The sequence below is a fragment of the Montipora capricornis genome, chromosome 2 (genome assembly GCF_036669925.1).
Source record: "Montipora capricornis isolate CH-2021 chromosome 2, ASM3666992v2, whole genome shotgun sequence".
Lineage (NCBI taxonomy): Eukaryota > Metazoa > Cnidaria > Anthozoa > Scleractinia > Acroporidae > Montipora > Montipora capricornis.
Window position 1 is genome coordinate 5,167,947 of NC_090884.1, and position 18,199 is coordinate 5,186,145.

Consider the following 18,199-nt stretch of genomic DNA (forward strand, 5'->3'; position numbering starts at 1 on the left):
TGCTGCTCGACCAATGAGCATCCTGTACTTTTGTGGTAGTGCACTGTAAAGTGCACTACACACTACGTCACTGGGCTTTTAAGAGTGTAAGGAAGTCCGTGGTGACAATAGGCCCGCAGCGCGTGCATAACTCACGAACATAAACAGGTCTCTTGGAAGCGTGCTTGAGTTTCAACAAAATGAGCCCCAAAATCGGCATGAATTTGTGACGCTGATGAATAATAAAGCAGCTGCTCTTTCCAAAACGATAGAATTACCTGGATAAATAGTAGTATTTTACTATTAACCACATATCTTCTCAGGGGGCTATTTACCTAAGACATCTACCATGGCAGCTCATTGATATACGGTGTAACGGTACCAAAACAATATCGTGTACTATTAGAGATAAATATTACACAAAGATAACTTGAGTCTCCTGGAAGACAAAACACAGCTCAGTTGAAAATTGTACCGCGCTGTGTTATTGCACTACCGCACGTACGCACTGCGTGCCTTTCTCTTTTACCGTAGGGCCAATAGATCGTTTTCACGGTCACGTAACAAAAAAATAAAATCGAAACCGTTCAATGAAATAATCCAAAAACTTGGAATGTTGTAGGAGACACATTTATAAATCACCTCACCAATTCTCAGGTGTGTGGCGGTTCATCGTTTCTGAGTTATTTGTCGAAGCGTTTCACGCAGCTTTGTGGAGTTTTGAGTGGAGCCGCCATGTTGGTGCACCACCGTTGTGCGCATGTGCTCCAATATGGCGGCCAGAAATCCACACGAACATCTGGAATTCATTTAGCGATGAAAGCGATTACTTTTCGCTCATGAGATAAAATACATGTGTATGAGCACATCTCCTAATGTACTTGAAACGCTAAGACTGCTGAGATTCATAGGCATAGATATTTTTTTCAACCAAATAACCTTGTATCATGGTGTCACGCATGGTACAATTCGGAAATTCAAAATGCTGACGTCATGGAAAAAGATTTATTTCTAGGTCATCGTCAACTTCCGAAAGATAACAATTCAAAACACCTTGCGGTTTTTGATTTTAGAATTTGATGACGTCACTGTGAACACCATCTATAATTTTTCACTCATAATAACTGGTTCAAGAGAGGATGACGTAAGAGAACGGACCTGAACGGACATACCTGAATGGGCCTCTTCCAATGATACGCAGCTATTTTTAGAGAGGCACCTGATTGGCCAGTTGTAATGACGAAATGAAATTGTAAATATGCGTGGCATTGGGAACGAGAAGTTAAAATAGTTTCGCGAAACTAAAAATAGATTTTTTAAAAACTCTTATGGGACATGGGGATCCGTTGTCTTACCTCATCCTCTGTTGCTGGTTTGTCCACTTTTTTGTGTTATTCCCTAATTTAACAATTATTCGAGGAAGGCGAAGTGATTATCGGTGAATATTCACCGATAATCACTGAGCCTGAGGCGAATAATTGTTTTAGTATAAATACACAGGTGATTATTTCAAAAAAGAGAAAAAAAAAACATTTCAAAGCGAAAGCATCTTCATTTACAGTGGCAAAACGACTTCTGGCAGCCATTTTGTCCGTCGAGGTGATTATCGGCTGATAATCCGAGATAGCGAGCCAATGAAAGCACGCGATTTTGTATAATCACCTGTGCGTTTATGCTAAAACCCAATATTCAAAATCATAAGCTGACGACTTCAACACCAAACACTCATTAGATCTCTTTTTAAAAGTCTGTCCAAATATTCAAGCTCGGTTAAAACACAAAGAGCCCGCTCTTGCAAAAAACTGCTGGGAAAGTCAGTGAACACATTAAAAAAACAATTTCTTCAACTATTTTACGCCAAATATCTTCAAGTTAACTCCATACCATGGTTACAATCAGCAATGGGAGAACATTAAATGTTTCACTTCGATGACACACGAAGTTTCAAGTTAACTTCATACCATCGTCACAAACACTCCAGCAATGGGAAAAATTAAATGCTTCACATGGATGACATACAAGTTGTGCTCTCCAAGTTCCTTTTCAAACGGTTTTAAATTAAGTGAGGGTAGTAATTTCACGTTTTTCATTGCTATCTTCATGACTTGGCTTGAGACATTTTGCTTTATTCTCAACCAATTAGAGGGATTGAAGAACGCGCGCCTTAATTTCTGCACTAAGCGCTGATTGGATGTGTATACTTTGCATTTATGATTGGCTAACCACGTGCGCCAGCTGTGAATTGACAAAGCATAGTTAATAGATGTAGGCTGGTTATGAAACTCGACAATTTTCTTTGTTTCATGTTTTTGTTCGCTTTTTTGGCCTTGACCCTGCACAAAACCCTGCTCAAAACCCGAAAAAACACGCTTTTTTCGGCAGGATAACCAATCAAAAGCTTCGACAAATTTATTCGAAATTAACTTGCGAACCAAAAACAAAAGGTTGTGCAGGGTCACGGTCGGTTCAACTCTAACTGCGACTTTATTGTTCCTGCTTTTGAAATTCCCAGGGTTTCATAACCAGTCTCTAGATTAGATTAACTATGGACAAAGTAAGTGTTTGGTTCTGGTCTCAAAGAACTCAGTTGAAATTTTTCAAAATTTCATCTGCAAGACTGCTTACTTGAAGTAAATTATTAAGTGTAGTTGTTTATAAATACGTTTCTTTCAATCTTGTGGAAAACTTCACCTCGATCCAATTAGCCAGTATGAAAAATACCATAACACTCTTTGTTTGTCCCTCCAAAACTTTGCATAAGCGTTGGGACCATTGTAAGACCCAAGAGAAAATAAAAACAACGCTTATGCTAAATTATGAAGGGACAAACAAAGAGTATACTGGCTAATAGCAGAGCGAGTTGCAATCGAGTGTCGTAAAAACAAAACCAAAGTAATTACTTTGGCCAATCAAAAAGGACGGAGACAATCCAGTAAACCAATCAAAACTCGAAGTAATTACAAGTAGCCGACACAAAGCGCGGGAAAATGTGCACGCGCAAGCCACTATTGGTTTTGGTTTCACTTCTTATTGGTTGAGAAAATGGCGCGAGATCTTTGCACCAATCACTGAGTGACGTAATGCAAAAGCAAAGCAATTCGCTAATTACTTTCGACACTCAATTGAAAACCGCTCTATTCCAACAATTCAATCAACAAATTGTTCTTGAATCGGATGCCAATATTCGATCTCCATGTGCGGTTTCTCCATCGATTGCTCCCAATGCCTGTACTCGCCTTCAACATGTACACAATACCCAAGATGCACTGTACCTATGCAAACGTCTCGCACCCTGCCGCTGTGCTTGACCTTGAAAATGAGCGTGACTTGAGCAAGTTTATCAGGTTGCATGTCAATAACAAACAGTTCACAGAAATTCGGTGCCAGTGTGTGGTGCGCCGTCTTCGTGCTACGACTGCTGAGCTTCCTCCCACAAAATGTGACATCGAGTTTGACAAAAGGATCTACATGAGATAAATGTATATGCATTTCGCCGGTAAAATTATAAAATAAAGTAAAAGAGACATTTTACATCGCACGCTTCAAACCAGTCCTAAATAAACAAGTCTAGTCATTCCACCTTACCCTATACCCCATGGGAACTGGTATTACGTAACCACAAATATAAAACAATCGGTTTATGCAATTTAATCACTCTGAAGATGACCGCAAGATCGAAAACGTTTAGTCAAACATTTTAACAGTCTTTACCTTTTACTATTTTACATGAGATAAATATTACGGAGATTGCAAATAGTGCACAACGCTTTTACCTATACTCGTATAAGGTATGGAAGCCTACCGTCCTCTCACAGTGATAAAGATGCAAGGTTACTACGTGGTCGGGAAGAAAAGGGAGTTTACTGATGCATCGAAGACGGGACGGTACGGCAAAGCCAACGTCACAAAGCAAGAACTTTATTGGTTAAAAAAGGGGAAAACACTCGTGCTACACGCGCATTTCCGCAGTGCATTGCCGTACTCCACAAAACAGCAACGAACCATTCAGTTCCTATCTTTATCTTGAAATCGTTCGTACTCACACAGTTACAGGATACTTGGCCTGTATTATACAACGTGAACAATTTGGAGAAATCGCGAAATTCTTACGATAGCGTTTTCGTTAACGTTGCCGTTGTCCTATTCTCGACCCCAGCGCTTACGTTGCTGACTCCCCGGCGGTCATGCGCAGAAGAGCTCTGAGGTCGAGATGAATTTTGTGTTGAACGCGAAGATGAGTACAATTCTTGGCTTGCACTCAAGTGATTTGACGGCCGTTTTGGTGTACAGAACAAAAGCAAAATGTCGCTCGCGTCAGTTGCATAATAACAGCCAAATCCCCAAAAAACTTTTTCTCTATTGTTCAGTACACCAACGTGGCCGGCATGACGTAAGCCGGTGCAAGCCAAGGATAAATCATTCAAAATACGCAGCACTATAAGCCTGCTTGAGACAAATAGATAATTAATGCAGTCCGAGATTTGGTAGTCTCCTTCGCAGCCGCTCGGCCGGTTGCGTGACTCCGGCCCGAGCGGCTGCAAAGGAGACTAGAGATTTGGAGGTTGGCCAATACACTCGCTTAGGTAACAAACCACTCGAAATGGCTACGATGCAAGCGCTCGAGAAGTTTCGTAAAACGGGGGAGAGAAAAAGGGCGTGATTTCTTCTTCCCTCGTGCGTTCCTGAAACTTCGCACTCAATATTTCAGCCGAGATTGTGGGCACCTTTATGCGACAAAAAAGCGACATGGGGAAGAAATCAATAAGATTACAAGTCGCCTTATTGATAAAACAAACACTGATGATGAGACAAAAGCCTGCCTCGTTAAATGCTTCAATTAAAATGTGTTTTCATTTTCCGTTCATTAACTCAATGTTCCAATCCTTTAAAACAGAACGTGGGAGGTGGCGGTTTCGAGTGCTTGCAATACGGAGTTTCTGACCGGGTCCAATTCTCACTTTGACCACAATTGTATCGTCATCATTATCATTGCCCGTACCTCCAGAACTTATACTTACTCACTCTTCCATTTGCAATTGGTTGTAGTCCTCTTGCGCTGATTATTTTAACATTCAACTTTTGATCCGTTGGATTATAACACAACGAAATCAATAATTCGCCAAGTGCAAAACAAGAATCCACTGACGATTCCTACAAAAGAAAACCATATTTGATATTTGTTGATTATCTACTTATAACACAACGAAATCAATAATTCGCCAAGTGCAAAACAAGAATCCACTGACGATTCCTACAAAAGAAAACCATATTTGATATTTGTTGATTATCTACTCTGCACCGAGGGGTTTTTCTCCAGGTACTCCGGTTCTCCCCTCTCCTCAAAAACCAACATTTGACTTAATTTGCGTTAATTGTTGATTTGAGTTTACGGTGTCCCTAATCAGTGCTCCAGTGCTAGAACGATTAGACAGTTAAATAAAGTTACTTTCCTTTCTTTCCTTTTATCACAGAAATCTGGTTTTGATAACTTATTTCATTGTTAATCGCGAACTGATAAGGTCATTGGATAACGGTGGTCCAGAGTTTTTATCCGTTTGTCATTACTCGATCAGTTGCTCGATATGGGTTATTGGAAGAGTGAATTAGATAAGAGTGTTGTTACGGCATGGATGGAGCGCGCTAGGTCCACTTGTTGTGCGCCAGGGGCCAGGAGCACAAAAACATCGACGTGTCGCGTTGAAAATGTTGAAAATGTTGCGTGCGTTTGGCCAGCCTGTTCAACACATATCGCAGCATCATGCAACAACGTACATTGCAAGATGTTGCGTTGAAAAGTTACGAGCGTTTGACCAGGCCCTTCATTCTCTAGCTATATTCTTACTCTGAAACCGCTCGTACCAATTTATTTTCAGGGTACTTCGCCCACATTGTGCGACTTAAAGGAGATGGAATAATCGCGGAAACTTACAATAGTGCAAAGTTATATCTTAAGGAGAGGTATTCGTCGACGTCGGCGTCGTAAATCTTAAATTAAAGGGACCTTACGATAGGACGACGACGACGGCTACGAAAACGCTACAAAACAACGGGCTTAATGAACAAAAACAAAGGCTCTGCACGCCCTGCACGAGCGTTGTGCATTCTTGGTACATTTCTTTGCCGTCCTTGTCCTGACAAAGACGTAAATGAACAATATAATTTTGAGGTTGCGAAGAGGACGTGAGAACCTGACCAACCAACCAATCACACCGTTGATGCCAATTTTATTCCCGAAATGTTGATAAACACTTTTCTTTCCGAACGACTTGGAGTTATCACGAAATTATTACAATATTTTAGACAACGTTCTTCTTGGCATCGTCCGAGTCGTCGTCCTTTCTTGAGGTCCTAAACTCCTATTAAGGAGTTTCAGAAGCCACGACGGCCACGGCCGTGTCATCGCCACAAAACAAGGACGGATATTATTGGCTAATGAAGAGGAAAATGATTGTGATGGAAGTGCGGCTCGTGCGGCACGCATTTTAACACAAAATTTGAGTAACAACAACGTGAAATAATTAACCAAAGTTTGACGTTTTGACGACAACGTGAGCATTCATTCCCAACGTGAGCATACATTCCCTAATTCATTTTTTTGGATACTGCGTCCACATAGTAGGACGTGAACAAGATGGAATCAGTAATCACGAAAGACTTACGATAGTGATAATTTATATTTTTAGGTGGTGTTTGCCTGGACTTCGCCGTCGCAGATCTTAAAGCAGTTCCCGTGACCAATGGGGTCAATGTACGCGTGATGAAAATTTTGCTTGGAAAACAAACATGGCTGCCGGAGAAAATCTCTTCTCAACCAAGTACGTATGTAACGAAGCATTTATCGCTTGGAAACACCCATCCGAGATGCAACGATCAAAGAAAGCTTTTAAAGGAAGCACAATTCATTTGGTTTGGGATTGATAAGTTCTAACACTCATATGTGGAAAGAAGTTTGGCTAAGGGGCAGCTTTTTTTCTTCGTTAACTGTCAAGGAGAATATACAAACAATGTTTTTGGAAGAGAGTAAAAGCGATAAATTTAGTTGAGACACTGGAAAGAACACAATCATGAAAAATAGTATCTTTCCATGACATTTCCACTTGCATTTCTCCTTCCTTCCCCCCTCGCCTAACCTGCGAATACAGCCGCCTCGGGGACGTTAACTATGAGAGAAAGTTGTATTCGCAGGCTTCCCCCCCCTCCCCCCCCCTCTTCCTTCCCCTCCATCCAGTTTTGGTAAAGGAAATAGGTAAGTCTTAGCTTAGCGATACAAAAGGCAACAATGGGGGAGAGAATATTAAGGGGAGAGGAGAATTTGTCCAACATTCCTAAGAAGGGATAGGTGCCTCAACCCCCCTCCAAAAACTGAAAGAGTGTACATATTTGACTAAGCAATAGGGCCCAGGCATCGTTTAAATGACAGCTGATCATTCCGTTTTCTGAACCAGCCCAATCAAGGAAATTTATTCGATATTTATTTATCGTATTTTGGACAGGAGGGGAGGCCAAATTTCTGAGGGTCCAAATTGGTTGAGAATGATAAAAAAATCACTTTTTTTTTTTCTTCAGATTTTGAAAGTGTTTATGCTGAGCATTCTTGGGTAGCCTGCGCGGCTAACCCCAATTGCCCGCGTTACTTTTGCACAGCTGATGTTCGCAATCTGTGTGTAAAAATTTTATCTTCTTCCATTTAATTTTATCTTCTTCGAAGCTACTCCGAGCCTAAGGTTATTCACGATAAAGGTTGGTTAAATTCTTTCTGCAATTTTTGCTATACTTAATTGCCTCTTTTGTTGATTTGCTCGAAGAAATTTCAATCTTCTGCGTAAACATTGTTGCTCGAACTGTAAGGTGACTGAGACCATTTTCAACGCTCCCAAGTGACGCTCTTATGACAGGGATCAGCGCTACAACGCTGTATCATGTCATTTTTGATTTATGAGCAACTAAATCCAATATATAGGGTGTTTTTGCTGGACTATCTCATTGCCAAGGTAACTTATTACGTCATAATAATGACCACATCTTGTTTGGAAATAATCGGTGTTTTATATGGTTCCCTGATATTTCTGTAACGTGATACAGCGTTGTGGCGTCATTCGTTCTAAGGAGAGCGTCTTCGAAAAGATGTTGAAACTGTTTTGAGTCACTTTAATAATGCACTTATCAATGTCAAGCCCCAGGGTGGGGTGCGGGTACCTACGAGAAATTGACTGAGAGGACCTTCCCCTGGGTAGGGATTTTGACACTTACAGAATGCGTTTCCCATGCCTGCCATCTTGGAACACCGAGAGAACCTTGAGATGTGTTCTTTGGTTTTCTTGATTTTTCTGGACACCATGACTGAAAAGAAAGATAGGAGAGTCGGTCTTGTCTTTTTGAAAATCTGGACCATCATTTTTTTCAGTCTTTGCTGGGATGTTCAGAAGTTCAAGAATGTTTCTTTCTATTTTTTTCGTGATTGCTTTTTGTATATTTCTACATATTTGTGAATTTTCCACTCTATCATTGTGCATGCTTGATTGATTCAAAAGCTGGTTAATATTGTTCAAGTTGTTTTGCTCAATTCTAGCTTCTGGTTCAGTACCTTGAGCACCGGAAAGGTTTCGTGTCACATGACAAATTTCCATCAGCTGTTAAAAGGGAATTTGAAATAGACAGTGGAAAAACATTGATGTTCCAATAATGTGAATCAAATGAAAAGAAAAGTTACTCCAGTGGTGGGGAATTTGAGCTTTTGTAGGTGCCTGGGGCTGGAAAATTTGGCGCTAGCTTCCATGAAAATGTCCAATGCCCCTGGATCAGCCACCACCCCGCACACTGGGGCTTAACGATTGATAGGTGCACAATTTACAGTGTACTTGTTACTACCAATGTGATTTTGCATTCCCTAGCTACCATGAATTTCTTAAAAGCAAAGTGATAAGACGTAAATGATTTGCATGAAAATGCAGCCAGCTGGGCAACTTTTCATCTAGTCTTCGGTAGATGCCTTTTTTTTTCAGCCTGATTACACAGAGATTTTTCAGCCAAAGACTGAAAACTGCCTGTAAAATCATTCATCCTGGGGCTGCATAGTTCAATCCCAGGGTTAATTTCAGCTTGGGTTATAATTAACATGCGAATGACAATTTTCTGAGTGATTATCTCAGGATGAAATTGTTAGGCCAATACCCCTTATTCCAAAATGGCCGCCATTTTAGTATCCTTTTGTTTGATTGCAAAGTGGCCTTTTGACCTTCTTCAAGGTTAAATATTCTTTTGAATTTACGTTTGAAAGTGAGGCAGAAAGCGTCAATGTGCAAGGAAACAAAAGAATACTAAAATGGCGGTCATTTTGGAAAAAGGTGTAATGAGTGGTTTCACTGTTAAATAGTGAACCACTCATTACTTGCTTGTGTCTCCCTTTATTTATTATATCATTTTAGAAAACAGTCCTAAGAAATTACGCGTGCTGATTGGTTAAAAATTGTGTTTCTATAATTCGATGGAGACACAGAACTAGCACAAGCTGTTGACGTAGTGATGGCGCGAGCAAAGAGAATTTACATTTTGATAATTAGAGTTAACAAGTTGTTTTCCTTTTTCTCGTCACATTGTTTTCTAAAATAAATAGAAAACATGTACTCCGTGTTTCTATCGAGTTATAGAAACACGAATGAAAGTTTGGGGGAACTAGAAAAAGCTGTGGAAACAGGGAAATCTCATGATAAATCAATAGTGGCCAAAACCTTAAAATGACTTACAAACAGTATCATTTTGCTGTGATGGATATGTTTTTTGTCTTCAGATACACAAATTTTAAGACATTGATGTCAATTTTTCAGATACGTTTCTGAGCTTTCAGATGTAGGGTTAACCCCCTGAAAATGCGTAAGCTCTATACTTATCATTTAGAAAACGTAAATTAATTTCCAATTTAATTAGCCTGTTCCAGGCCCCCAGATAGTCGGGAACAGTCGACCCAAGCCCCCCAGGCTCATTATTCGCACACAATTTTTTCTCTTTCTCGACTATCTGGGACTCTGCCTGGAACAGGTACAATTCAATCAACCTGCTTGCTTACTGGCATCAGATGCGCCTGTTAAGCAAGAATCTAACTAAGTGTTTAGTACGCATTGCGTGCCTATTTTTATCCAAAGGCTAAAGCCCGAAAATCCCGCGCTACATATTAATTCAGCTGCGTACACACATCTTGTGAGTCTTTGACGTCTTTTTCTCTTCGATACAGCACTCTCAATATTTTAAGTTAGCCTGGCAGACCATTAAATAAGAAGCTTCCAGTACAAATAAACAGGCGTCTTTTTGAAATGGAGGCTTAAAACTTGGGCCACTTAGTGTTTAGTTATCATAGTTTTGAAATCCAAAGAAAAAGGATAACTTGATTTTTTTTTATCTTAGTATCACTTTAAATATGAGATTTGTTGTTGTGATAAAGAAGATTCCAAATTTTATGTATTTGAACTGCAGTTATGTAATCCCAAGCGAAATTGATCATAGGAGTTGATGAATTAATTAAGCAACTGAAGCCTGAAAAAATCTCGTTAGAGACTTCTTTGCCACATTTCAAAATGCCTCGTCTCGTTAACTACGATCACTTTCACTTTGGATTTGTTGTTATAACTTCAAGAGCCGGAGTTTTTGGATGTTCAAACTCTAAGCGAAATATAGCGTACATTTTTGAAAACTTGTCTGTTAATAAACGAAGAACAAAAAATCAACGATTAATTAAAATGAATAAAGATAAACGCCTCCAGGAAAATTCTGCTCGAGGGCATGGCAGACACTCAAAACGGAAAAAATTAAATCGCTTTGCGTTATTTCTGACGCACGGAGAAGTTGTTTCGAAACTCAAATATCTGTTTTTTTGAAGGGCTCTAACATTTTCCCCTTCACGAACCAATCTAATAGATTCTATGCTACTGAATAAAAATATATTTGACTTGAATTGATAAAGAGGTCTCGTTTCGGTTAAATTAAGAAGACAGAAGCTAATTGTTGAAATCAAAACTCAATTATCATGGTAAAGGCGTGTTTCAGGCTTAATTAAGGCTCGGAGTTTGACGAACAAAAAAGCACAATTCCTAATTATAGTACTTTTTTTAGTTTTTCTGTCGAGTCAGTTTGCAGTGGACAGTATTAATCCCGCAAAAGCAATCTTCTTTACACGCGGGAAGACAACGCTTTAAGTAATTGTTGGGAAAAACCTCGAAAAGCGAACTGAGTGCCGGAGGGTCCTGCGAGAGAAGATAAGAAGAATAACCCAACGCTAAGCAGATTATACAGTGACGAAACATTGTCCAATAACATTGTTGTCGTACGAAAAAAGAACACAGAATGAGTTGTGTTCCTCAAGGGAAGTTCAAACTAGTTCCTTCTAGCAAAAAAAAAGGCGCATTGAAGCGTCAAATTTTTTGTTAAACTGTTTGTTTTCAATAATTGGAAGGAGGAAAAAGGGAAAATTCAGTATTCTCCGAAGGTTAAGTTATTTTTCTTTTAAAATTTTGTAGAATTCATGCTCTGCGAAGTTATGACTTTGTCGGCTGATTAAAGGTTTTACCTTTGTATTGAGTCTCGACAGAATTATCAATATAGAACGTGTTCCACGTCAACTCTTTCAACTTGTCACGCAATAGAAATAACAATAAATGAATGTAAACATACCTCACCGCTATCCCCGCTTTCCTCTAGATTCACTGCTGATTCAAGCGGAAGAATTTGGTTACTAAGTTTGTTCGGAGGTAGTTCTTTCAGCCTGTAATTGACCTCGCCGATGAGATATTTGGTTTGTTCATCATACAACTGAAAGTGTAACACACTGGCTTGAAGTTTCCCTGAAATAATGTTGTTCATCGCTAACTTTTCATTGAATACCGGATCGCTTGATCTGCTTGCCGGTCGAGTCTTTTGCTCCCAAATTTGAGTTCCCTCAAAAGTTATTGTTCCGATTACCAAAACTACGGGCAGAATACCAGCCTCGGGACTCGCGATCTTAATCCCGCGGGCCACGAAAATTTCGAGATACCTAAACGACTGGTCGTAGTAGAGGGAAAACTCTAACTTGCCAAGTTTACTCCTGGGCTTTTTTTGGTGAACTGCCACTTTCCTTTGCTGAGAAGAAGGCGACGGCAAGGGTATCAAACCAGATATGGACGGAACTTTGCGAGGTGATGTTTGTGGTGTGTTCGAAACTGGCGGAGGTGAGGGTAAGGGGCTTGGATTGATTGCATCGTGAGTAACTCCTCCACTGTCGTCAGCCTTTTTGCGAACGTCAAAACGGTGAACGGTGGGTGACATATGTGTACTCCCATTGCAATACTGTTCCTTTTTCAAACTCTCCGTCCGCTCAAGGGCGCCAATGGGCTGTTGAAGTTCGAAGGGGACGTGTCTTGGAATACAAAACAGTGGAATGTCTTGTTTTACGATAGCGCGAGAACGAAATTTTGGATCGCTGCTCAATTGTGAATATTTACGATTATCCTTCGAAGAACGATGACGGATATACTGAATTATAAAATATACCGCAACAACGAAAATTCCGGTAACCAGACCTAATCCAACAGCCAGAAAAACTAGAAAAAAAAATGTAACGGGAATGTGAGTGGATTTAAAAGCCACTACAATTCACAATAAATATTGCGCCGTGAAAAAAAAAAACTTCAGTAATGTTACCTTGGTTAACCATCTAGGAAAAACTGATCACCACAAGATTACAATGGTCGCATAAATTCACATCTCGGTGCATGGCTCACCAAATAGTAATCGTGTCTTTGTTTTGGCAATGATAAAGGTTCGAAAATTCACAGGCCACATTTTTTGTGACGGTATATTGTAACGTCCGCATTGCAAGACGTCAAAGTACAAATAGTAGTTTTCCAGTTTTTACTCGTTCTTAATGATTGTTGCTTTCCGGTTTAGGCGACCAATAGAATGCCTCAGAAGACAATAGGATCAGTCACGCAAGTTTCACCGGAAGCAATCTTTTAATATTAATTGCTTTTATACTGTCAGGAGGGTTTCAGCTGAAATAATGACAATGCGAAACATTTCAACGTCAAGCATTATTTATTTTTGGCTCAGAAATACTTTTGCTAGTACAAACACGGGTTTACTCTTCAGGGGAATCCTCTGGCACTAACGTTATGGTGTTTAAACACCTGGTAATAATTTCAGAGTTTTTCGCCTTTTCGATGCGTCTGAAAATTTGAGGAGTACTTTAACACTATTCAACGTTTTATGACTCGACTGAACAAAGGCCGGAATTAATTGCGTCGACAATAACCCCTCGCCCTGAATAGCGATATCAAAAGTCACACCGTGAAATTCTATTTTTGCTATATCAAGCAACAACGTTTACCGAAGCATCAATGGTACCTTGACATTACATGAAGATTGGAAAAATTTAAGCTTACATTTTCTGACAATCAAAAAGTTGTTAAGAAGAATTATCTTTCATAAACCTTCTGATTCACTTTTGACCGGCATATTTTAAGGAAATTGTTTTTGATGTCAATATTGTTTGTTTAACTCGTGAAACGTAAAATTCAACTGAATGACTTATGATTATAAGAAAACGGCATATTTTAAGGAAAATATTTTAAGGCAATTCTTTTTGATGTCAATATTGTTTGTTTAACTCGTGAAACGTAAAATTCAACTGAATGACTTATGATTATAAGAAAACGGCATATTTTAAGGAAAATATTTTAAGGCAATTCTTTTTGATGTCAATATTGTTTGTTTAACTCGTGGAACGTAAAATTCAACTGAATGACTTATAATTTTAAAAAAAAAATTGAAAGAATATGTTTCTTATTGTCGATACGTGAAGTTTGACGTCCAGGAAACGACTTCAAACGAACGCCTTCGTCATCTTAAACCGTTTGTATGGCAAAATAGCTACAGTACAGACACCCTTGGCTTTTCAAACGTCTACAAATTTGACGCCATTTAAATTTACAGAGTAAGAGTTCTTTTAACCTCACAGTTTGGCTCCAATATCCGCTGAAATTACTTGATGTGGTATTATTTTTATTTTTATTTTTTGTTTTGTTTGGTTGTTTGTTTATATATTGTTTCCACGATATCTTTAAACCTAATAGCATCTCGGTGATATATTCTTTACATCATTGGTACTTGGGAGGAAAACGCGATCCCACCCACAGTAAGAAATATATAATTAAGAGTAGGCTGATATAAGCGGTATCAACCTTGAGATCCAATACCGTGGCTATATTTGAAGTATTTGTAATCTTGATACCAATATTGCAAATAATTTTGCCGTGTGTAACTTATAGTGTGACGTCATCGTGCGGCCGCGGCACAGTATTTTCAATGTCACTAACTAACTAAATATTGGACGTGTTTTCACGATAGCCGTTGTCTCGCTTAACGTTCTATATTCCTGAAAATGGTTTGTTTGCAGAATTCGTTCAGCGACTTAAAAATGATACTTGTTTTCACAGGTAAGATTCAACGAGGAGAGGGCACGTGTCAAATACAAAAATAAAAATAATAAAAATAGCACGCCTGTTGTATTTCCGATTTGAATAACCGCAAGTGATTCCTCATCGGCCGAAAGTAATTGCTAACGCGCTTAAGCTTCCTGGTTTGGTGGCTTAAATTTAATGAGAATTCTATTGAAATTTGCCGACTCGCTTAACTTTAAGCGCTCTAGGGCTATAATCCCTGACAAAATTGTAAATCTAGTGTTTTTTTCACGAAGTTAAATAGCCCTTCTCGCTCCAAAACGACGCTGTGACATGGTTGGGTTGCAAGCGTTCTTCCTGAACAATATGATGTTGGGTGGAGCGAGGCAATGTTGGCCTACTTTTCAATTTATGGACTAAATAAATATGGATTAAAAATTTGAAAGATGGGAAAAAATCTTAATTCTTTTTGTCCAGAGTTGAAGGTTGTCAAATTTCAATGCTCACTGTGGGTAGAGATTTTTTTACAATTCCTGTGAGGTCTTAAAAATGATACCGATTTATCGGCTTTCTTTTGAAGGAAATACAGTTCGATGAACACTTCCTTTCTCTGCAGTTTCTATATCGTTACGTGCGTTCGTCGATACGTGCGTTCGTCGATTGTTTCGCTTAATCTGCCACGAAAAAGTGGCCTCCCAGTGTGACGTTCGAGAAACTCATTTTAAATTTTGCACTATTGTTTGTGAAATAATAGCAAACCCAAAAACAAATTACAGTTAAGGTTGAGGTCTGTTCTTTTTTTAGTTTCTGAGCCTCCTTGAATTTGATTTCATGTGAAGAAGTCTTTGTCTTGTCGATTTCGTGCTTTCACAATGAATAAATCGAGACTTACTGATAGGTTACATTACTGATATTGCGGACATTGTTTATCGAGATCGGACTCATCTAGCGTCCCACGCGGAGACTGATCAAAACAACCCCAGGAGCGTTATCGTCAACAGAGAGGTTTAGAAACGACAACGGCGACGGCAACGAGAACGTCACAAATTTGCATATTTAGTGAGCAAAAGCAATAGCTTTGCACGCTCTGCACGTGCATCTTTTCATTTTTGTCTATTTCTTTGCCGTCGTCAGCAAAACAACAACGTGAAATCACCAAATCTGAGGTATAGAGCGTTTTCACTCACGTGACCAGTAGCCATATTGGATTACTGAAACAAAAGCAAGTATTTGCATAAAAATAGAGTTCAATTCCCGGAGGATTAGTTTGGTACACTATCATGACCGCCATTCCTTTGTTTTGGAACACAAACATGGCCGCCGTGACGTCATGTGAAAACGCTCTATTAGGGAGAACGTCAGCGCTTTAAGCTAAATTTTCATTTTCTCCTCCAAATTGAGCGTCGTTCATACTAGTTTCGTTCTTGAGGGTTTGCCACACCTTTGTCACATTAAAATACTTGGAAGAGTCGCGAAGCGATTACAATAACGCGAATTCACATTTAACGACGACGTTCTTGTTGCTGTTGCCGTTAACTCCATACCATGGTTACAAACAGCGATAGGAGAACATTAAATGTTTCACTTCGATGACACACGAAGTTTCAAGTTAACTTCATACCATCGTCACAAACACTCCAGCAATGGGAAAAATTAAATGCTTCGCATGGATGACATACAAGTTGTACTCTCCAAGTTCCTTTTAGAACGGTTTAAATTAAGTGTGGGTAGTAATTTCACGTTTTTCACTAAAGACATTTTGCTTTATTCTCAACCAAATAGAAGGATTGAAAAACGCGCGCCTTAATTTCTGCACTAAGCGCTGATTGGATGTGTATACTTTGCATTTATGATTGGCTAACCACGTGCGCCAGCTGTGAATTGACAAAGTAAGTGTTTGGTTCTGGTCTCAAAGAACTCAGTTGAAATTTTCCAAAATTTCATCTGCAAGACTGCTTACTTGAAGTAAATTCTTAAGTGTAGTTGTTTATAAATACAGTTCTTTCAATCTTGTGGAAAACTTCACCTCGATCCAATTAGCCAGTATCAAAAATACCATAACACTCTTTGTTTGTCCCTCCAAAAATTTGCATAAGCGTTGGGACCACTGAAGTCCCAAGAGAAAATAAAAACAATGCTTATGCTAAATTATGAAGGGACAAACAAAGAGTATACTTGCTAATAGTAGAGCGAGTTGCAATCGAGTGTCGTAAAACCAAAACCAAAGTAATTACTTTGGCCAATCAAAAAGGACGGAGACAATCCAGTAAACCAATCACAGCTCGAAGTAATTACAAGTAGCCGACACAAAGCGCGGGAAAATGTGCACGCGCAAGCCACGATTGGTTTGGGTTTCACTTCTTATTGGTTGAAAAAATGGCGCGAGAACTTTGCACCAATCACTGCGTGAGGTGATGCAAAACCAAAGCAATTCGCTAATTACTTTCGACACTCAATTGAAAACCGCTCTATTCCAACAATTCAATCAACAAATTGTTCTTGAATCGGATGCCAGTATTCGATCTCCATGTGCGGTTTTTCCATCGATTGCTCCCAATGCCTGTACTCGCCTTCAACATGTACACAATACCCAAGATGCACTGTACCTATGCAAACGTCTCGCATCCTTCCGTGGTGCTTGACCTTGAAAATGAGAGTGACTTGATTAAGTTTCTCAGGTTTCATGTCAATAACGAACAGTTCACAGAAATTCGGTGCCAGTGTGTGGTGCTCCGTCTTCGTGCTACGACTGCTGAGCTTCCTCCCACAAAATGTGACATCGAGTTTGACAAAAGGATCTACATGAGATAAATATTATGGAGATTGTAAATAGTGCACAACGCTTTTACCTATACTCGTATAAGGTATGGAAGCCTACCGTCCTCTTACAGTGATAAAGATGCAAGGTTACTACGTGGTGGGGAAGAAAAGGGAGTTTACTGAAGCATCGAAGACGGGACGGTACGGCAAAGTCAACGTCACAAAGCAAGAACTTTATTGGTTAAAAAAGGGGAAAACAGTCGTGCTACACGCGCATTTCCGCAGTGCATTGCCGTACTCCACAAAACAGCAACGAACCATTCAGTTCCTATCTTTATCTTGAAATCGTTCGTACTCACACAGTTACAGGATACTTGGCCTGTATTATACAACGTGAACAATTTGGAGAAATCGCGAAATTCTTACGATAGCGTTTTCGTTAACGTTGCCGTTGTCCTATTCTCGACCCCAGCGCTTACGTTGCTGACTCCCCGGCGGTCATGCGCAGGAGAGCTCTGAGGTCGAGACAAATTTTGTGTTGAACATGAAGATGAGTAGAAGTCTTGGCTTGCACTCAAGTCATTAGACGGCCGTTTTGGTGTACAGAACAAAAGCAAAATGTCGCTCGCGTCAGTTGCACAATAACATAGCCAAATCCCCAAAAGACTTTTTCTCTATTGTTCAGTACACCAACGTGGCCGGCATGACGTCAGCCGGTGCAAGCCAAGGATAAATCATTCGAAATACGCAGCACTAAAAGCCTGCTTGGGACAAATAGATAATTAATGCAGTCCGCAGCCGCTCGGGCCGGAGTCACGCGTTCTTGCGTGACTCCGGCCCGAGCGGCTGCGAAGGAGACTAGAGATTTGGAGGTTGGCCTATACACTCGCTTAGGTAACAAACCACTCGAAATGGCCTAAGATGCAAGCGCTCGAGAAGTTTCGTAAAACGGGGGAGAGAAAAAAGGGCGTGATTTCTTCTTCCCTCGTGCGTTCCGGGAAACTTCGCACTCAATATTTCAGCCGAGATTGTGC

General features: G+C 39.8%; 2 protein-coding genes across 7 annotated transcripts in view; both read right to left on the bottom strand.

The window, feature by feature from the left end:
• Positions 1–970: 970 nt before the first annotated feature.
• Positions 971–12,820, bottom strand: LOC138038570 (synaptotagmin-7-like). Of its 2 annotated transcripts, XM_068884514.1 has the most exons (5): positions 12,649–12,820; positions 11,641–12,548; positions 8,230–8,319; positions 4,998–5,130; positions 971–3,443 (listed from the first exon to the last, which is right to left on the bottom strand). In XM_068884514.1, the coding sequence occupies exons 1-5, from the start codon at positions 12,659–12,661 to the stop codon at positions 3,127–3,129; spliced, it is 1,461 nt and encodes a 486-aa protein (XP_068740615.1). In that variant the 5' UTR covers positions 12,662–12,820; the 3' UTR covers positions 971–3,126. The 2 variants fall into 2 exon arrangements, with proteins under 2 accessions (XP_068740615.1, XP_068740616.1); XM_068884515.1 differs by lacking the exon at positions 8,230–8,319.
• Positions 12,821–13,037: 217 nt separating this feature from the next.
• The window catches only part of LOC138038575 (synaptotagmin-7-like), a 41,034-nt gene continuing 35,872 nt past the window's right edge, over positions 13,038–18,199 (bottom strand). For all 5 annotated transcript variants that reach the window (XM_068884538.1, XM_068884535.1, XM_068884533.1 and 2 more), the window contains one exon: positions 13,038–17,203. In XM_068884538.1, coding sequence (XP_068740639.1) covers positions 16,887–17,203 — 317 coding nt within the window. In that variant the 3' untranslated portion in view covers positions 13,038–16,886. The remainder of the gene's footprint in view (positions 17,204–18,199) is intronic.

What these genes read in the sequence shown, in the direction of transcription:
- LOC138038570 (XM_068884514.1), bottom strand. An exon ending in AAAGCGGGGATAGCGGTGAG is followed by an intron (nt 8,320 to 11,640) that starts GTATGTTTACAT and finishes CTTTCTTTTCAG; the next exon opens with TCATGGTGTCCAGAAAAATC. An exon ending in AATTGCAAATGGAAGAGTGA is followed by an intron (nt 3,444 to 4,997) that starts GTAAGTATAAGT and finishes TATCTCATGTAG; the next exon opens with ATCCTTTTGTCAAACTCGAT.